This window comes from Homarus americanus, unplaced genomic scaffold (genome assembly GCF_018991925.1).
Source record: "Homarus americanus isolate GMGI-L3 unplaced genomic scaffold, GMGI_Hamer_2.0 scaffold2539, whole genome shotgun sequence".
NCBI lineage: Eukaryota > Metazoa > Arthropoda > Malacostraca > Decapoda > Nephropidae > Homarus > Homarus americanus.
In genome coordinates, this window is record NW_024725489.1 from 7,076,867 (window position 1) to 7,098,917 (window position 22,051).

Genomic DNA, 22,051 nt, shown 5'->3' on the forward strand with positions numbered 1-22,051 from the left:
ACACACACACACACACACACACTTGGTTCCCCTTTACTCACATAATTCATATACTCATCACACCTGAGAAGCCCCCGGAATGAATCAAGGGCCCTCAGGACAGCAGCAAGTCAGGGCCACTCCACCTGTCCTCCACACTCCCCCACACTCTCACTCACGCGCAGCACCGCACAACTTGTCATTAGTTTCGCACGACACACTAACATCCTCTTTCACCCCTCAACACACCATGAGCCTTACCTGCCGGCCTCGTCACCCTCACCTGGCCACACACACCACCTGACCATACACACACGCCATAACCAACACCTCAACTACATACAAAGGAAACTAAAAAACTAAAAATATCTACAAGTTACCTTTAAATACACGTCCAAAAGGGAAATGATCAGATGACTCTCATAACCCAACTATCTTGTTAGTGTTTATTTATTTACCTGTACTGGGTCGTGAGGCAGGTTAGGACAGGTAATTAATCATACTGGATAATAGAATAAATCACTATATCAACCATCAAATCACTCCTATTAACTATCCCAATATCAGATCAATAATTAATATATTTCCCTAAGTATTCTAATATGTTCAAAAGGTCTCATTAACGAACGTGTGAGCAAATAAATATGTACAGTAGGTATGGTAACATCTGTGTGGAATTCCCTGCCATTTAATGTTTGTTTTTTTCCTTATTACTATCAGTTCTAACAGTACATATTCCCCTGCCGCAAATACCTTCATTCTCTGGTAGGGAACGATGTCTAGGTGAATATACGTAACACCAACACCTGTCTAATCTTCCCCATTGTAAACATCAACCACACATTAACTCACCTGAAACACCTCATAACATCTACTGAGGTGTACAGTCACATCAACAAAGGAAACACAAACATGGCGTCCACGAGTGATAAAATCGTATTTCCCCTTGACAAAAACGAAAAAAAACTTAATTAAAGTTCCATTTCCTCAACAAACCAATTAAGGTAACGACACAGTATATTATAATTAATTTTATCTAATATACTATAGGACTAGCCGTGTGTGTATCTGCTCTGGGCAGCTGAAATGGCACAATCGTTTTTCATCAATATATGTTGAAAAATCGCAAAAAAATCGTAGAGTGGACCAAACTGGTCCCATGTCGATGGTTTCTTTAGGAAGGCATTAATTAACGATTTTATTTACGCTAGCAAAAGATGTCGCTGTACACTGTCTGCCGGCCGGACGATTGCAGTTATCATATGGCTCCCTCCTCCTCCCCCCACTTTTTCTCTTAGCCTACACTTTTTTTAATGTTGTTTGGATTAGTAAAGGAAGGAAGATGAGTAAATAGAAGAATAAAGAAGGTGAAACAGAAAATAGTTAGTGAAACAGGTGGGGGGGGGGAGCTGAGTTTCATCATAAGAACATAAGAACATAAGAATGGAGGAAACTGCAGCGGGCCTATTGGCCCATACTGGGCAGTCCCGTTTACACCCAACCCCTATTGCTCATATAAGCATCCAACCTATGTTTGAAGCTATTCAGCGTATTCGAGTTAATGATAATATTTGGCAACTTGTTCCATTCATCCACAACTCTGTTTCCAAACCAGTGTTTACCTATTTCACGCCTAAATCTAAATTTGTCTAATTTAAAACCATTGTTACGAGTTCGCTCCTGGTTGGATAGTTTGAGTACCTTTGTAATGTCCCCTTTGTTTACCCCTGACTTCCACTTATACACCTCTATCAGGGCGCCCCTCGCTCTACGTCTCTCGAGGGAGTGCAAATTAAGATGCTTTAACCTGTCTCTATACTCAAGGTTCCTAATGCCCGGGATTAGTCTTGTCATTCTCCTCTGAATTCTTTCCAATGATTCAAATATCCATTCTGTAATACGGTGACCAGAACTGAACTGCGTAATCCAGGTGTGGTCTCACAAGAGCAAGATACAGTTTTAGGATGACCTCGCTAGTCTTGTAACTAACACTCCTTTGTATGAACCCAAGTACTTTATTAGCCTTGTTACGAGCAAAAACACACTTGGCTTACTTGGCTTAAGGTTCCTATTTATCATTACTCCTAAATCTCTCTCGCAGTCGGATTTCTCTATGGCATCGTTGTTCATCTGGTATCTGGTTTCCCTGTTTACATCTCCTATACTGAGTACTTTACATTTGTCCACGTTGAATTTCATCTGCCATTTTTCAGACCATTCGAAAAATTTGTTTAGATCTTCCTGTAGTTGTGCGGAGTCCTCGTCAGATTTAATTACATGTCCTATTTTAGTGTCATCAGCAAAATTACTTATGTTGCTGTCTATGCCGATATCTATGTCGTTTATGTATATAATAAATAATAATGGTCCAAGTACTGAGCCTTAAAACTCCACTTGTGACGTTGCTCCAATGGGACTTAGTGAGGTTAATGCTCACTCGCTGTTTCCTGTCCTGTAACCACGCCCTAATCCATTTAAGGATGTTACCTTTGATGCCATGAGCTTCTACCTTTCTCATTAGTCTTTCGTGGAGGACTCTGTCGAAGGCTTTGCTAAAGTCGAGATATACCACATCATAATTGTGCCCCTCGTCCACCGATTCGAAAACTGATGAAAAGAATGTAAATAGATTAGTTAGACAAGAACGTCCGCTTGTGAAGCCATGCTGGGAATCATTGATCAATCTGTGCTTCTCCAGGTGATTTCGAATAGAGTTTGAAATGATTGCTTCCAGTAATTTGCCTACTATTGATGTTAGACTGATTGGGCGATAGTTAGAGGATAGTGATCAACCCCCCTTCTTGAAAATCGGTATTACATTCGCTATCCTCCAGGATTCTGGTACTACACCTGTTTTTAAGGACATGTTAAACAACTTAGTTAGCGGGCATACTAAGCTCTTCCTTACATTCATTTTATACTCTGGCAAATATCTCATCGGGACCAGGTGACTTATTAGGCTTTAGTTTGTCTATTTGTTTACTAACATCGTTACTAGTCACTACTATCTCGCTTAATTTGTTTTCTTCACTATCTCTGAATAGAGTCGGTGCCTCGGGTATCATGTTTAAATTTTCGGTGGTAAAAACTGTTGAAAAATATTTATTCAAATTATTGTTCATTTCTCCGTCGTTATCAGTGAGCTCGCCGGTATCTCACCGTATTTGTCCAATCTTTTCTCGTGTTTTAGTTTGATACATTTGGTAGAATCCTTTGGGGTTTGTCTTCGCCTCCCTTGCTATCCTTACCTCATTATTCCTCATGGCTTTCCTTATCTCGGTTTTAACCCTACTCGCCAATATCTTATAATAATCCTGGAGGTAAATTTCGCCACGCTTTATCCTTCTACCTATAGCCTTCCTTTGGCCAATGATGTTCTTTAAATATTATTTATCCATTTAGGGTCATTGTTGTCTGATCTGAGTTTTTTGTATGGTATGTTCTGCCTCTGTGCATTAAGTAACTCATTATTTAAATTGACGTGGAACTCGGCAGTCTCAGATGTCGTTATCAGGTCGGAGTCATCTGTCAGGTTCACGGCCAAGTGCGACACCCCCTCTCTCAGCTGCCTCTTTAAACTGTCAAAGTTTGCCCTTCTGAAATCTGGTACTTTAGTGGAATTTTCCCTACGTCTGCCCTCAAAATCTAACTGGAATCGAATTTCTTTGTGATTGCTGTTTGCAAGTTCTTTCCCTACCTCGACATTGCTAATGAGGTTTTCTCTGTTCGACAGAACTAAATCGAGTATATTATTACCCCGTGTGGGTTCGGTTATATGTTGACTTAGGGAACACTCCTGGATCGTCTCGAGAAAATCCTCTGATTCTGAGTTACCCGTAAGATCAGTCCAATCTATTTGGCCAAGGTTAAAGTCGCCTACTATACAGACTTTGTTGTGTCTGGAAGCCCTGCGCACTTCATCCCAGATAAGTCGCTCATTGACTCTATCAAGATTGGGAGGTCTATATATTACTCCTGTGATTAGTTTTTCCCTACCGTCGCTTAATTCTATCCAAATTGTTTCTGTATTCCTCTCAGTTTTTATTATCCCTAACATAGATTGCAACTCCGCCTCCTTTCCTGGTTTGCCTATCTGTATGGAACAATTTGTAACCCGCAATTTGGTATTCGACCGGCAACTCGCGTGAGTCTAGGTTGATCCATGTTTCAGTGAATGCTATTATATCGATTTTTTCGGTACATACCAAGGCCCTAATATCATCCATTTTGTTTCTCATACTTCTACTGTTCGCATAGTAGACATTTAAGTTAGTCGTGTTCTGAGTCCTCCCTTTATCGCGTTTAGTTTTAAACTCCCTGTTTAATTTAGTTTTGTCATCATTCCTAACACTATTTCCCTGTAATCTTTTACTTTGTTTACCCGCTCCCACTGCAGTTTCCCCCACCCCCGTGCCCATATGTTCCCCTAGCAGTTTAAAGACTTCGATATCCTTTGAACTGCCCCCTCTAGAGACCAAGCCAGGGTTGCCACCCCATCCCTAGCATAAAGGTCCCTTCTGCCGTAGAAGTTGTCCCAGTTGTCAATGAATGGGACCGATATTGACTTGCAATATCTGTCAAGACGGTGGTTGACACCAACCGCCCTTGACAACCATTCACTGCCAACTCTCCTTCTAGGCAGGACACAGCATATGATAGGGATCCCTCCCTTAGACCAAATATGATATATCGCTGCCTTGAACTTATGAAGAAGCTCCTCGCTCCTACACCGGCCAATATCATTGCCTCCTGCACTGAGGCAGATAATGGGTTTGTTCCCATTACCAGACAAGATATTGCCCATCCTGTCAATTATATCCTCCACCATCAGCTCCTGGCAAACACACCCTCATCCTATTTTTGTTTTTACCACAAAAGGCCCTGTCCATGTACCTTACCTGTGAGTCGCCAACAATTAATGTTTTTATACCTTCCTTGTCATCCCTGTCCCTGACTGTACTAACGTCCAATTCGTCTATCAAGGGACTGAACGGGTTGGTACACTTAACTGTTGTTGTCATTGTTGTCGTATCCTTGGTGTACTTCTTCACCACCAGCTTCGTCTTCCCACTACTCACAACTTTCCACTCGCTTAAGTTTTCGTCAGACACTGGCTTTCCCTGTCCATCTTCCCCTTTTAACCTAGCCAGCTGTTCCTTTAATTTCAGGTTCTCCAACGTGGCCCTCTCAATTTCTTCCTTGGCCCTCACCAATTCTTCCATGGACCACTCCAGTTTGGTCAACAAACTCACATACCCAAGACCGCACATAGCACTGGCCATATCTGATAATTATCTCTCGGGAGCTAACCCTGCGTCTGGATGCGCAGTTTCAACGTTACCAGACGACCTTACAGCTACAGTGTATACTTATTCCTGTGGAAAAGGAGAAGAGATAAAAAGATAACAACAGGAATGCATGGAGAAGATGACTACAATGGACACAGGGTGAATATAGACAGTGAAATAGACAGGAGGTTGACAAAAATAGACAGATTCATACATGTACAAATAGACAATATGGCAACTAACACGACAAACAGACAGCTGACTGACTGGTTCACATTAGACAAACAGGCAGACACACGCTAACAACGGATAAGACAGACAGATTTGACGACACAAAGAGTACAGACGGGCTTAGGTTCAAACACCGCGCAGACGAACAGACAGTTGGGATGGCAATAGACAGGACGGATAGACTTGAGACAGATTACAAGGCATTTACAAACAAGAATAACACCAAATTGACCACAGCTGCGTCAGTGAGGGTAGGAGGTCTTACATCCACCAGCGTAAATAATAAGAAACATTGAAAACTAACACCCTCGCACGGAAAGAACATGGATGGTTGGTCAGTCATGTGAGATGGGCCTAAAACTGACTAACGTAGGTGATGACTATGATGACTTAACACAGGTGATGACTTAAGCAGATGGTGACTAATCTAACCAGAATCAAGGTCACTTCTCTTCATAATATAATTTATCTCGGAATGATCATCGGTGATTCATAATATCTTTTTTTTATGATTTTCACCTCTCCTTATGGCGAGTATTTCTTTAACTAATTATTCTAACCTTTATTCTATGCCTTCTTATAGTATATTAGATACTGTAAGTATCACGACCACGACCATGATTATAACAACCACGACCATGATTATAACAACCAGGACCATGATTATAACAACCAGGACCACGATTATAACAACCAGGACCATGATTATAACAACCACGACCATCTGGAAAACGATGTCGCTGTACTCTGTCAGCAGGACGGCGGTTGCGCGCTAGCCAAGCACGAGCGTTGGAACTTTCACGCCTTGGTAAACTGTACCACCGGACTCGCCACCGGGCACGAAGGGCCCAAGATCACTTGTATGTTACTATTTAATCAAACGTTACCTGTAGTTATGACGGTATACGGACAAAACCCCAACAGACAAAACCCCAGTCTCATATATAAAATATAAAATAAAACACTTTTATGTTTGCAAACACACATTATATATTCATTTTATTTTTCACACTCCACAATCCACGAAACCCTTTTACATTTGTAGGGAATTGACACTTACAATATACAATATACTGTATGCTCCACTTATGAGAATGGTGAACGGAAATAAAGTCACATGACTTGAGCACATTGACAACACAATATATATCATATATATGATGGCATTGCACGTGGTTAGGTTAAGTTAGGTTTGGTTAGGTTAGGTTAAGTTAGGTTAGGTTATGTTGGGTTAGGTTAGGTTTTTTCCGTTGGGGTTTTGTCCACTTTTCATATAATGGGTTGGGGTTTTGTCCATTGGGGTTTTGTCCGTTGGGGTTTTGTCATGGATCCAGTTATGACGGACAATGATTAAGACAACAGTTCTCACAGTGCTTGGTCCCTCGCTTACTGGCTGCCAGCCAAGATGTGATCATGTGACCTTAATATTTATTTACACAGAACCTAATGCAATCTAGATCCGTATCATGTAACGGGTTTATTCTCATATTTTAACACTAAATTAGGTTTATCTTATTATATCTATTAATAAAATCATTTCAAATATTTAATAAAAATAAATTCAGAAAAAAATAATTAATTAACTACGAAAAAATTGTGTACTATTACTAATTATCGTGACTATTAACCCGAATATAATACACACTAGGCCCCGCTGATTTTAACACAATAAGTCTGGCCCGGCTCAATGTTGGCGTCTGATTGGTTGAACGATGCCCAACAGCCCTGCTGACCACTCAAAACACACATCACTAGGTCAGTGTCTCCGGCAGGTGATGACTGGCTAACTCTCTGTGACCTGAAGACGTGACTGACCTGGAGACCTGGTTTCCTTACCTGTGGGAGAGCGAGTGTTAACTGCCATGTCATTAGTGTACACACCTCACACCTGGGAGGGAGGGAGAAGGACTGATTGATGTGTATGTTAATGTATGAGTGTATGTATTTGTGCTTCCGTGTGTGTGTGTGTGTGTGTGTGTGTGTCGTATCACACGCAGGAGTATAATTTATCATTGTCAGTATTATGCCGGCTTGATACATGTTAAGTACGAGAGAGAGAGAGAGAGAGAGAGAGAGAGTATCGCTTAGGAGTCCCAGTGTTGCCAGATCCATGTCAGTTGATAGTTTCCTCTCCCACAACTTTCTAAGACTTTGACAATAACTTTCGTGAGTATAAACTTCCTGTGAGTGATAAGTTTGCTTCTACTGTGATTGATATTGTCAGCCCAGGGTGTCAGTCACGTGGGTCTGTCGTCACATAACACACACAGGGTGAGATAGTCAGCCCAGGGTGTCAGTCACTTAGTCCTGTCGTCACATAACATATACCGAGTGAGATAGTTAGCCCAGGGTTTCAGTCACGGAAAAAAAGATAGAAATCCTCACTATCTCGACACCAAAATATAACGGAACAGTTTTATCATCACTACACAAGATTTCTCCACATTTCTGACTCGAGGTTCACGGGTTCACGACTCTACCGACGCGGGAGAAACTGCAGTTGACTCACCCCGACCAATGTAAATAGAAGCCGAGATGGTCAACACGAGTGAGGCGTCTCTTCTCCAGGACGCCGCCATGACAGGGGTATAAGACGGGAGTTAACACGATCTGGGGTCAGTGTACCTGTAGTCATCGTGGGGGTAACATCATGCGTGGATTATCTTCTACCTGGGTGTGGATAATTCAGGTGTGTGTGGATCATAGTGGATTTGGTTAGTGTTCGGTAGTGGATAATAGTGTTTTATATTGGGGTATGGAGACTAAGTGGATGCAGCACTTGCCTCCTGTAGCAAAGATCTCTTATGTGTGGTGGTTGTCTGATGAATACAAACAGGGTAATATTCCCTATACACCTCCTGGCTGGCTATACAGCCTTTGACCCAGAGACCTCAACACCACCCCCAGGTGCTGTACAAGGTATCTTTGGTGAACGAAGGTGACGTACATGAGAGTATCAATAAAAAACATAAGCTTTGTGAGTGCGGGGCTGACCAAAAAGTTAATTCTCACAGGGAAAAACATTATCAGTCAGCAAGGAAAGGTGTCAGGGGCGGATCCAGGAATATCCAAAGGAAGAGTTCAAGAAGTTTTGGGTGGGGGAACATGGCGAGTAAAGTGAACCCATCCAGGAGATGAGGGTTTTGGGGGAAGCACTGTAAGCCCCCCCCCCAGATTTTTTTTTAAATCTGACCAACATCATGGCCACTTTGAAACCATGTGCACTTTATATTAGGAAATATTCTGAGGACAATAGTAATTAATTTTTACTCTATACAAGCGCCCGAGTACAATACTGCATTAGAGAATTTGTTTTTCTTTTGGGGGGGGGGGTATTTTCTGATGAAAAGAGGGGTTTACACCCCCAGGACCCCCCTGGATCCGCCCTTGGGTGTGTATTAGGATGAGTTACAGTAGATGATTTGTGTTATGTGTTGCAGGTGCTGGTGACGGGCAGTGTGACGGGCAGTGTGACGAGTAGTGTGACGCGCAGGTAAGTCTCTCTCTCTCTCTCTCTTACAGCTACACCAAATACTGCCTCATACGTTAAAAAAGAAATATTTTAAGTAATTTTACGCCATTTAATAAGCAAAACAAACAAAAATGTCTAATTATATAACTTGCATACAACATGTGTTTGTTTATATCAGTTGTTTATATAATGTGTTTATATTAGTGGTTTGTTTACATAAAGTGCAGTTTACATTTATATTTGTTTATGACTGTGTCTCTTCTCTCATCCTTTCCCCATTCTTCTTTTCAACCCCTCCTACTCCTCAACCTTCTCCACTTCACACCATCCCATCCCCTCTTTCTCACCCCTTCATCCTCTTCCACCTCCACTCTTCAATCCACCCCCCCTCCTCCTCCACTTCCTACCTTCCTATTCCTTCCTCCTTCTCCACCTCCCACCATCCCCTCCTCCACTCCTTCCCCCACCATCCTCCTCCACTCCTTCCCCCCACCCATCCCTCCTCCACCTTCCCCCACCATCCCTCCCTCCACTCCTTCCCCCACCATCCCCCTCCCTCCACCCTCTTCCCCCACCATCCCTCCTCCACTCCTTCCCCACCATCCCTCCTCCACTCCTCCACCACCTCCCCACCATCCCTCCTCCACTCCTTCCCCACCACCTCCTTCCCCACCATCCCTCCACCCTTCCCCCACCATCCCTCCCTCCCACCTTCCCCACCATCCCTCCTCCACCCCTTCCCCCACCATCCCCCCTCCACTCCTTCCCCACCATCCCCTCCTCCACCCCCTTCCCCCACCATCCCTCCTCCACCCTCCCCCACCATCCCCCACCATCTCCCCTCCACCCTTCCCCACCATCCCCACCATCCTCCCCCACCATCGCCTCTTTCCACCCACCATCCCCACCATCCCTCCTCCCCCATCATCCCTCCTCCCCACCATCGCCTCTTCCACCTCGTTCCCCCACCATCCTCCACATCATCCCTCCTCCCCCCACCATCGCCCTTCCACTCGTCCCCCACCATCCCCTCCTCCCCCACTATCTCCTCCTCCCCCACCATCCCCTCCTCAATTCCCACCCACAGGTTTGAGTGCCCCGAAGCTGGTAACTACTCCATCCGGGGGAGTTGTGGCACCTTCATTGAGTGTGTGCCGGGTCAGGGAGGAGTGCTCGAGCCCCTTCAGCGGACCTGTGACACCAACCTAGCCTTCTCTCCCTTCCTCAACACCTGCCTGGAGGAGTCTCTCGTTAAGGTGAGGGAGGGATGGTGGAGGGAGAAAGGGAGGGATGATGGGTGTGAGGGATGGATGGAGGTAGGGAGGGAGTTATTGGGAAGGAGGAAAGAAGTTAGGAAGAAGGAAGAGAAATGTAGGAAAGGAAGAGAAGGTGTGGTTTGGGGGAAGGGAGGAGGAAGAGAGAGAGTAGGGAGTTGAGAAGGAGGTGTTAGGAAAGAGGACAGGGAGAGATTGAGGTGAGTAGGAAAGGAGGGAGATGGGGAGAAAGAGAAGGAGGTGAGGAGAAAGGGAGGAAGGTAAAGAGGAAGAAAGATGTGAGAGCTATCAAAACATTAACATCTTTCCCTAAGTCCCCCTTACATTTTCTCTCTGATGCCATAAGAGAAAATGTTCCACACTCTACGTGGTGGACTATCTTATTATGGTTAACAATACTATTTATTCAGTAAAATCGTCATATAAATTCACATTGCTGAACCTGTACTGCACATAGACAGTTTAGGTATACAAAATGTACCTAAACAGTGCAGTTACACAAACATTTCACTTGGACATATAAATACGGGTAAGTCTTTCCTTTCCACAATACAATACAGTATTTATAACTCAGAAATGCATTATTTATTTACTGTCACATTAAAAGATTTCACAGAAAATATTGTAGGAAACTAAACACGTAAACTGCTCCGTCTAAAAATTAAAGAATGTTCTGTTCGTTATACCTGTATGGGATGCCTTACCGTTTACCGTTGTTGGTATACTTGTAGTGTCTAGGTACACTGTATGCCTGCATTGTCTATATAAGCTACACAATTTCAGGTGCTCTAATCTCTCAGGGTAGCTGAGGAGCCTTAGTGCAGGCACCAGTCTGGTGGCCCTCCTTTGGACATTTTCAATCAACTACATTTTCAATCAACTAACAGCCCCTAGCATATCTCGGGGACCAGACGGGGTGACAGTACTCCGGGCGGGGAAGCACTTCACTCCTGAAGATCGTTACGAGGGACGGACCGTCTAGATATCTGAACGACCTTCTTATAAGACCTAATAATTTAGTTGATTGATTCACCTTCTTCTCGCAATAGCCCGAGAACTTCAGTTCATTGTCAACATACACACCTAGGTCTTTTTCACATTCAGTCTCAATTAATGCAGTTTCTTCATCCCGTTGGGACATATGATACGCCTCCTTACCGTTGGTACGTCCCGGGTACAGCCTCTTACACTTCGTGTCATTGAATTTTAGCAACCATTTCTTCTACCATTCTGGAAGCTCACAGAGATCCTTCTGCACCTCCTCACATTCTACTTGGTTCTTGATTTCTCGAAATAACTTGGCATCATCCGCAAACATTTGTATGGAGGAATGCACGGCGTCAGGCATGTCATTTATAAAGCAAACAAACAACAGCGGGCCCAATACACTGCCCTGTGGTACAGATGATGAATTCGTGCCATTAATCACCACACACTGCTTGCGGTCTCCGATCCACGCTAGGACATTTCCCCGAATCCCGTACCCTTCCAGTTTAATTTTCAGCCTTTCGTAGGGTAAACTGTAGAAAGCCTTGGCAAAATCTAGGTATATATTGCCGATATTACCATCCTGTTCCAGAATTTGGGTCCAAATATCCAGTATCTTGAGTAATTGTATTAAGCGGGAGCGCCCCGCCATAAAACCGTGTTGTTTCGTAGTAGATGTTCCATCGCGGCATCTCTGATAATACTCTCAAGTACTTTACATACTATGCTAATAAGGCTCACCGGTCTGTAGTTATCCGTGGATTGACGATCGCCCTTCTTGAAGATAGGACTCACATAAGCCATTTTCCAATCACTGGGGACCTTTTGCTTATCGAGGCATTTAAAGAACAGGATCTTCAGGGGCTCGGCAAGCTCGTTGCACATCTCTCTTAGCATTCTGGGATGCATCATGTCACGGCCGGGACTCTTATGAACCTTTAGCTTTGACAGTTTATTTCTAATACCCTCTTCTGTGAACACAATGTGGGTCAGTGCTGTATCGAACCGTCTGTCCTCAAACGCAGGAAGGTTAATCGCATCCTCTCTTGTGAACACCGAAGAAAAGAAGCTGTTCAATGCCTCAGCGATATCCTGGTCAGAATCTGCGTAACGATCATCTTCAAGCCTCAGGTTCGATACTCTTACTCGCGTTTTTAATTTCGACTTTGCACAACAGTAAAACACCTTTGGGTTTGACTTGACCTCGCTTGCAACCAGCCTCTGGAACTCCTTTTCAGCCCTTCTACACTCTGACTTTGGTTAGTTTCTGGCTCTTGCAGATATCCTCCTGTCCTGCTCATCATTCGACCTACCCACGTCTTGACTTTCAGGGTTTTCTTCTTAACTTTGTCCACCGCCGCATGGTTATGTGTAGGGGTCTCCTTGTATTTCCAGAGGCACTGGGTTTGGTCTTGGGTATATATTTCTCGATCAAATGGTTCACTTTACTGACTATGATATTCAGCATAGTGTCTGCGTTCTCATGCCTTAGTGAGTCAGGCCAGTGGATACCCCTCATCTCCTCCCTCATCCCGTCGCAATTTCCCTTGTAATATTTGCACCTTGGACTGGTTTTGTCATGAATTAAGTAACAATTAAATCTGAATGACAACATTACATGGTGGCTGGTGCCAACTGTGGCTAGATGTTCCAGCTTGGCCATCATACCCTCCTCGTTTGTTATGATGAGGTCCAGTGGCCTGGGTGTTTGCTCCCCTCTGTAATGCGTCGGGTCTTTAACATGTTGGAACAGAAAATTATCTTTCAGAGTTTCCACAAAAAGAGTAACGGGGTTATTTAAGTCATTTGGTGTGAACTCATTTCTCCAGTCGATGTCGCCATTGTTTAAGTCCCCCGTGATAAGGAGGTGGCTAGGGTTGAGCATCGCTGCGTTGTCTATTAAGGCTCTTAAGTTCCTTTGATTTGGTAAGCTACAGTTTGAGGATCTGTAGATACACCCGATAATAAGTAAGTCTATCCCCCAACCCTTGACAGTAATTTAATTTTACGCCACTTTGATTCTTCAAAAACATCCTCTCCCTGTACCCTCACCTGACTTGCTCAACAGGTCTTGCCTAGCATAGATAACCACACCCCTCTTGCAAGTTTCTTGGGAAAGGTTCGTAAGTAAGTCATATCCGTCAATACTGAACTCACATTCCTCAGGGTCGATTCTCTTGTTCTTGTACAACAGTTCTACAACTCTTAATATATTGGGTTGTTGTACCTTCAGTAGTGTTTCAAACTCCTCCCTCTTATCAAAGAACGTGTTATTATTAAGGTGGATGACTTTCAAGCCGGAATTTGTTATCGGTAACGTCTCTGATCTTGGTAATAACTCCGCCCCCTCTCCTTTCTCATCAGCTGCAGCATTTCTAAATACACTGTATTTTGCAAGGTTGGTTAGAAATGTCATTGCTTACACGGCGCTCGCTTCCTTCTGGGTGGGAGGTAGAGCTGGTGCCTCCTCCTGGGCGGGAGGTAGAGCTGGTGCCTCCTCCTGGGTGGGAGGTAGAGCTGGTGCCTCCTCCTGGGTGGGAGGCAGAGCTGGTGCCTCCTCCTGGGTGGGAGGTAGAGTGGGTGAGGGTGTACCGCTGCCCCCTGGCTCTGTGCTGGCACTCTTGCTTCCACTACCCTCCCCCTGGATATAACCCATGTACACCCGTTCCTCCTCTACTCCTTCCTCCTCTGCTTCAAGTCCTGCAGGAGCTTCTTGTGCTGTTCCCTCTGCATTACCGTGCGATCTGGGTGAACGAATACATTCCGAAATGCCTCGCTCCTTGCTAAGATTTTTTGCCTGCCGAATAACTTCCCATTTCTTCTCCTCACTCACTAGTGTGATCCTGAGGGGGCGAGTGACTTGCTGAACTGTATACCTGTATTACTTTTATCCTCTTCGCCACCGATCGGCTCGTTAGCCGCTTGGGAGATCGGTTACGCCTCTGTTACACTCTTGACAAGTACTGGGTATGCACCGGCTCCTGAATGTATCTGTACCTGCTCCAGTGTTGGTCAAGTCTGTTCTTGAAAGAGCTCACACTCGGTGCCGTCACAATACACTCTGGCAGGTTGTTCCACGAGTTCATAACTCTCACTCAGAAAAGTTTGCCCTTAGAGTTTTCTGGACTTGCGGCTTCTTCAACATTGAGCTGTGACCCCTTGTGGGGTGAGCGTCCGCCAGCTCCATGTAAGAACTCTCGACTGAGTAGTGCCCTTTGAGATATTTATACACCTCAATTAGGCCTCTCCTTGCCAGGCAAATGCAGGCGCTCTAATCCCTCTAGGTAGCTGAGGTGCCCAAGTGCCTGCACCTCAGTCCCTAGCAAATCTCGGGGACCAGACAATACTCCAGGCGGGGAAGCACCTCGCTCTTGAAAATCTTACGAGGGACGAACCGTCTAGATATCTAAACGACTTTCTTATAAGATCTAATAATTTAGTTGCCTGATTCACCTTCTTCTCACAATGGCCTGAGAACTTTAGTTCATTGTCAACATACACACCCAGATTCTTTCCGCATTCAGTCTCAATTAATACAGTCTCTTCGTCTCGTTGGGACATATAATATGCCTCATTACCGTTGGTATGTCTCAGGTGCATCCTCTTACACCTGTCTATATACATGCTGAACTGTATACCTGCATAATCTATATACATGCTGAACTGTATACCTGCATTGTCTTTATACATGCTGAACTGTATACCTGCATTATCTATATACATACTGAACTGTATACCTGTATTCACTATACACATGCTGAACTGTGTACCTGCATTATCTATATACATGCTGAACTATATACTTGCATTGTCTATATACATGCTAACAATTGTAAACTCGCCTGAAGATTTTTACTGAACAAATATCTAGTCAGATTTACTGTAGAGTCATATAATACATGTAGTCAGCTCTTTCTCTCCACTGGCCAATCTTCGGACAATAATTACTCATCAAAGAAAACGGAAATTCTTGGAGTTAAGTTGGGAGAGATTCAAGTGACTCGGCGGAAATGTGGATGTGAGAGAGTTGTTCTGTGTGAGGAGAAAACAGGCTCGTATATACAGTGACCGAGAGAGAGTTAGGTGGGATAGGTTATAATGTTGTTAATACATATGTGTGGAGTGAGAGGTTGAGCGTGTAGATGAACGGTCCAGAGTAACACACACACACACACAGAGTCAGGGCCACCAACACACCCAAAGAAAAATCATTACTACTCATCACTCCAGCAGGGAAGTATTAAAGGTAAATTCATATAATGTTTTAAATTTCTTAATAATCTCATTCCCTGTTTTGTAGCAGATCAACACAAAAGTATGATAACGGCATTAAACTTCACTGTTTCCAGGGATGCAACAAGACGATGAAAGGTGATGAGATGAAGTATTTACGTAAGCCCTCACTGGACCACATCTGTTACGACGCTCCCAACCAGTACATGTGCGCCAACTGTAAGACCCTCGTCAACTGTGTGGACGGCAGGGCCCACGCGACCCAGTGTAACACGGGCAACTTCTGCTACAACTACAACAACGAGTTCGGGGGTCATGTCTGCTACCCGGGGCGACCTACTCAGTGCCTCTGTCAAGACTCCAATGTGTTCTACCGAGACGCCTACGATCAAGGGGCGTTCTTCATCTGTGACGAGTCCGGGGAGAATAGGATGCATCAGTGCCCTGAAGGAGACTGGTTTGACGAGAAGGCGGTAGAGTGTCGCAGCTTCTCGGGTCTGCCCAGATGTACAACACCTGGGACCTTCGCTCACGCCGAGGACTGTACCAGATACTACAGCTGTATCGTCACCACGCACGGCTGGCTACAACACGAGTATCAGTGTCCCTACGACAGGGGGGTCCTCTTCTACAACGAGCAGACGGGGAGCTGCGAGGACCCCTGCTTCTGGGAGAAACCCAGATTCGAATGCACCCAAGAGGGGAGGTTCGGGGACCCGACGGACTGCAGGAGGTTCTACGTGTGTACGTGGGACGCGGTGGCTCACAAGTATCGGCAGGTGCTGCGTCAGTGTCCCTCCGGGTTTGAGTGGCAACAGATAGTGAGGAACGGATCAGGGCGCTGTACCACCATGGTGACGGAAGACTGTATCCCTGTAACCAACACTCGCTGTATCGTACCTGAGGGCCTCTGTAACTGACACTCACTGACAGTTCCTGCTTGACTGACACTCACTGACAGCTCCTACAAGACTGACAGTCTACCTTATAGACAATAATATCCTTGTTAACTGATTCTGTTATTTATATATTGTTAATTTATTTATGGATGGCGACAAAGAAGATATTGTATAAAAAATGTTTCTGTAATGAACTTGATAACCTGTGAGAAAAACGACACATGACAGAAAACGTAACTTCTAACAAATAGGAATAATGAAAGAAATTATAAGTGTTATCAAAGAAAACTGGGTCCTTATGAAAGAAAATAGGCAGCCCTGGAAGATAATGAGAACAGTTAAAGAAAATAGGAGGTTCGTTGTTGACACCAGGTATATTTTTATTAGGGTTTTAAGACACAACAAACAATAGTAAGTGTTTCATAACTAAGGTGTGGGATGTATGCACCACTGTACAGCATATATGCACAATGAGACGCTTATGAATATACATGTGTATGTGTGTGTGTGTGTGTCTGTGTGTGTGTGTATGTATGTTCAAGCAGAACTAAATCACACACACACCCACACACCCACAAAACAGACACATATTCTGTTCTGCCCCCCTCCCATCACCCGACAGACACACACACACACACACATTCCCTCACCCACAAAACAGACACACACAACACACCCTTTTCTCCCCCCCCATCATCCGACAGACCGACACACACACACCTAAACAAGACAAAACATGACACCTCCCAGTTACGCCGGAGGGGATAAAAAAAATAGCAAAGAAAAACAAAGGCGTTAACCACATGATCTAAACCAGTTGTACCCCGAGGGAGATGAGAGAGAGAGAGAGAGAGAGAGAGAGAGAGAGAGAGAGAGAGAGAGAGAGAGAGAGAGAGAGCTATCAAGAATGCATTAAAAACATAAACTTCATAAAACAGAATTAAAAAAAAGACAAAATGAAATAGAAAAAATAAAAACAAACACAAACAAATGATAAGAATAAAAACAAAACAAAAAGATAAACAATAAAACAAAATATAAACAATAAACAAAAATAACGAAATAAGGAGAAAAACAAACAACCAAATTACACCTGACGTCATATATACAGGTGCATGTCACGCCAGGTATCTTAATTACTCATTAACCCACTAAAAGGTATCGTTGGTGGGGAGTAATTACGTCTTCTTACCACGGCTGCTAGGTGTTGCTGTGAGGGTAGTTAAGGGGAGACTGATGGAGGCAGATTGGTTGGCACTGTACTCGATGGTGTTTATTTCCTCAACGGTAAAGTTGAGAGAGAGAGAGAGAGAGAGAGAGAGAGAGAGAGAGAGAGATGTAAGCCACAAACACACATGTGAGAGAGAGAGAGAGAGAGAGAGAGAGAACTGTACGTCACACACTGGTTCTATCCACTAAATACTCCCTGACTCCACAAAATTTACATAATTCAGCCTCGGCCACCCTCCAGGCCCTGCCAGCATCCAGCCCCGGCCACCCCTCCAGGCCAGCCCCTCCAGGCTCCAGGCCAGCCACCTCCAGGACCAGCCACCCTCCAGGCCTGCCAGCATCCAGCCCTGGCCACCTCCAGGCCCTGCCACCCTCCACACCTCCAGGCCCAGCCACCTCCAGGACCAGCCACCTCCAGGCCCCTGCCACCCTCCACCTCCAGGCCCTGCCACCTCCAGGCCACCTCCAGCCACCTCCTCCAGGCCCAGCCACCTCCACCAGCCACAGGCCCTGCCAGCATCCAGGCCACCTCCAGGCCCTGCCACCTCCAGGCCCTGCCACCTCCAGGCCCAGCCACCATCCAGGCCCAGCCACCTCCAGGCCCACCCCAGCCACCCTCCAGGCCCTGCCAGCTCCAGCCTCGGCCACCTCCAGCCCCGGCCACCCCTCAGCCCCACCTCCAGCCCAGCCACCCTCCAGGCCCTGCCACCTCCAGGCCCGGCCACCTCCAGCCTCGGCCACCCTCCAGGCCTCTCACCCTCCAGCCTGGCCACCTCCACCCTCCACCCTCCAGCCTCGGCCACCCTCCAGCCTCGGCCACCTCCTCCAGCCCCGGCCACCCCCAGCCTCGGCCACCCTCCAGGCCCAGCCACCTCCAGGCCCCAGCACCTCCAGGCCCGGCCACCTCCAGCCTGCCACCCTCCAGCCTCGGTCACCCTCCAGCCCGGCCACCCTCCAGCCTCGGCCACCCTCCAGCCTCGGGCCACCCTCCAGCCTGGTGATGAGTGACGGCAGGTGAATAATGTGTGAGTGACGGCAGGTGAATAACGTGAGTGACTGCAGGTGAATGACGGTGAGTGACAGCAAGTGAATGGGTGAGTGACGGCAAGTGAATGACGGTGAGTGACGGCAAGTGAATGACGGGTGAGTGACGGCAAGTGAATGGATGAGTGACGGCAAGTGAACGACGGGTGAGTGACGGCAAGTGAATGACGGGTGAGTGACGGCAAGTGAATGACGGGTGAGTGACGGCAAGTGAATGGGTGAGTGACGGCAAGTGAATGACGGTGAGTGACGGCAAGTGAATGACGGGTAAGTGACGGCGAATGACGGGTGAGTGACGGCAAGTGAATGGGTGAGTGACGGCAAGTGAATGACGGTGAGTGATGGCAAGAATGGGTGAGGACGCAGTGAATGACGGGTAAGTGCCGGCAAGTGAATGACGGGTGAGTGACGGCAAGTGAATGGGTGAGTGACGGCGTGAATGACTGGTGAGTGACGGCAAGTGAATAACGTGAGTGACGGCAGGTGAATAACGTGTGAGTGACGGCAAGTGAATGACGGGTGAGTGACGGCAGGTGAATAACGTGAGTGACGGCAGGTGAATAACGTGAGTGATGGCAGGTGAATGACGGGTGAGTGACGGCAGTTGAATGACGGGGAGTGACGGCAGGGTGAATAAAGTGTGAGTGACGGCAGGTGAATAACGTGTGAGTGACTGCAGGTGAATAACGTGTGAGTGATGGCAGATGAATAACGTGTGAGTGACGGCAGGTGAATAACGTGTGAGTATCGGCAGGTGAATGAGGTGAGTGACGGCAAGTAATGACGGTGTGGTGACGGCAGTTGAATAACGTGAGTGACTGCAGTTGAATGACGGGTGAGTGACGGCAGTTGAATGACGGGTGAGTGACGGCAGGTGAATGACGGGTAAAAATGACAGGAGACCAGCCCGAAACCAAGCCAATGTACCAGCCCTGGAGACTAGCCTGGGTGGAGGTGTTGTGGCAGGTGGGAGGGGAGGGCCGGAGGGGAGAGGACCAGGTGTGTGTGGTATTATCGAGGTTTGTAGATAATAACAATAACCCCAAAATATTACTCACCAGGTTGGCAACACTTCAATGTTAACTCTAAACTTAACCTAACTTTCAAAACACTATCTAGATGGTTAGGTTAAGTTATGTAATAAGGTCATCATTAGGGTGACTGATTTTCAGGTGATCTGGGATAGAACCAACGCCCTATGGAACAAGAGGACTGTTATATCCACTCATCCACAGCATCCCTACTGCACTGGATAAACGGACGTTCAATCTACATAAGACAGTGACTATGGTGGTCGGTGAAGACACTAAGGTACACTTGTCAGGCAAAATATGACCCGGTGATGAAGTGACCTGTAATTTGTCGAGTCATATCCCCCATAACCCAGCAATTCCACCCCTCTGTACCATCCTCAACACCACCATATCTTCCCCAACACCACCATAGCCACACCATGTCATTCCTCACTAACCCCCTACTCATACATGTCACCCCACTAACCCCTACCACACATGTCACCCACTAACCCCTACCCACACCATGTCACCCCTTACCAACCCCTACCCACACCATGTCACCCTTACCAACCCCTACCCACACCATGTCACTCCTTACCAACCCCTACCCACACCATGTCATCTCTACCAACCCCACCCACACCATGTCACCCCTACTAACCCCTACCCACACCATGTCACCCTACTAACCCCTACCCACACCATGTCACTCTCACTAACCCCTACCCACACCATGTCATCTTACTAACCCCTACCCACACCATAATACCCTAATAACCCCCACCACACTATGTCACCTTCTTCAACCCCTACCCACACCATGTCCACACCCCTACCCACCCACCATGTCACTTAACCTCCCTACCCACACCATGACATTCTCATCATCTCCCTACCACACCATGTCATCTTACTCAACCCTCACCCACCCCATGTCACCCCACACCCCTACCCACACCATGCCTCACAACCCCTACCCACACCATGTCACGTCATTAACCCCTACCCACACCATGTGATCTTTATCAACCCCTACCCACACAATGCTACTTCCTGCACGTTACCCACTTCAACATCTCACTCCCACTGACCCCCCCTCCATCCCCTGACAGTCCAGGATAAAGATGAACAAAGGAAGAATGTTCAACAGGTAAATTGAACATGTTATTTCCCACATACCGAAGATCACATCACAACGCAATGCGATTTTACACTGTATGACCTATGATGAGAGAGGGTTGTGGTGAGGGGGTGGTGAGGGGGTGGGGTGAGGGGGGGTGGTGAGGGGGTGGGAGGGGTGGGGTGAGGGGTTGTGGGGGGGTGGGAGGGGTGGGGGTGAGGGGGTTGTGGTGAGGGGTGTGGGTGAGGGGGGTTGTGGTGAGGGGGGTGTGGGTGAGGGGGTGTGGTGGGGGGGTGGTGAGGGGGGGGGTGTGGGTGAGGGGGTGTGGGAGGGGGGGGGTGAGGGGTGTGTGTGAGGGGTGGTGGGAGGGGGGGGTGTGGTGGGAGGGGGTGTGGTGAGGGGGGTGGTGAGGGGGGTGTGGGGAGGGGTTGTGGTGAGGGGGTGTGGGTGAGGGGGGGGTGAGGGGGGGGTGTGGGGAGGGGAGAGTGTGAGGGGGGAGTGTGGTGAGGGGGGGGTGTGGGTGAGGGGGGAGTGTGGTGAGGGGGAGTGGTGAGGGGTGTGGGTGAGGGAGGAGGTGATGAGGGGTTGTGAGGGGGTTGTGGTGAGGGGGGTGGGGAGAGGGGGGGTTGTGGTGAGGGGGGAGTGTGGTGAGGGGGTTGTGTGAGGGGGGGGGGGTGTGGTGAGGGGTGTTGTGGGTGAGGGGTGGGGTGAGGGGGTTGTGGTGGGAGGGGGGGTGTGGTGAGGGGTGTTGTGGTGAGGGGGGTGTGGTGAGGGGGTTGTGGTGAGGGGGTGGGTGAGGGGGGGGTGAGGGGGGGTGGTGGGGCTGGGGTGGAGGGGGGGAGTGTGGGTGAGGGGGAGTGTGGTGAGGGGTGTGGGTGAGGGGGTGTGGGGGAGGGGAGGGGGTGGGAGGGGGAGGGTGAGGGGAGGGGAGGGGAGGTGGGGAGGGGAGGGGAGGGGGGGTGTGGTGGGAGGGGAGGAGGTGGATGAGGGGGGAGGTGTGGGGTGAGGGGGGGTGGGGTGGGAGGGGGGGAGGGAGGTGGTGGGGAGGGGAGAGGGGGGGTTGTGGGGAGGGGGAGGGGAGGGGGAAGTGTGGGGGAGGGGGGGAGGAGTGGTGAGGGGAGGAGGTGGGAGGGGGAGGGTGAGGGGATGTGGTGAGGGGAGGGTGAGGGGGGGGGAGGTGTGGTGGAGGAGGGGAGGTGGTGAGGAGGAGGTGGTGAGGGGGTTGTGGTGAGGGGGGTGGTGAGGGGGGGTGTGGTGAGGGAGGAGTGTGGTGAGGGG

General features: G+C 47.4%; 1 protein-coding gene across 1 annotated transcript; it reads left to right on the forward strand.

Moving 5' to 3' along the window:
• Window positions 1-8,093: 8,093 nt before the first annotated feature.
• On the forward strand, window positions 8,094-16,523 carry LOC121865137. Its single transcript, XM_042364462.1, has 4 exons — window positions 8,094-8,187; window positions 8,939-8,991; window positions 10,058-10,226; window positions 15,581-16,523. The coding sequence occupies exons 1-4, from the start codon at window positions 8,149-8,151 to the stop codon at window positions 16,382-16,384; spliced, it is 1,065 nt and encodes a 354-aa protein (XP_042220396.1). The 5' UTR covers window positions 8,094-8,148; the 3' UTR covers window positions 16,385-16,523.
• The last annotated feature ends 5,528 nt before the right edge of the window (window positions 16,524-22,051 follow it).

Excerpts from the sequence above, each read along its gene's own strand:
- LOC121865137 (XM_042364462.1), top strand. The coding sequence starts at position 8,149 with ATGCGTGGATTATCTTCTACCTGGGTGTGGATAATTCAG. Across the intron at positions 8,188-8,938 it reads CCTGGGTGTGGATAATTCAG|GTGCTGGTGACGGGCAGTGT; the intron begins GTGTGTGTGGAT and ends TATGTGTTGCAG. Across the intron at positions 10,227-15,580 it reads TGGAGGAGTCTCTCGTTAAG|GGATGCAACAAGACGATGAA; the intron begins GTGAGGGAGGGA and ends CACTGTTTCCAG.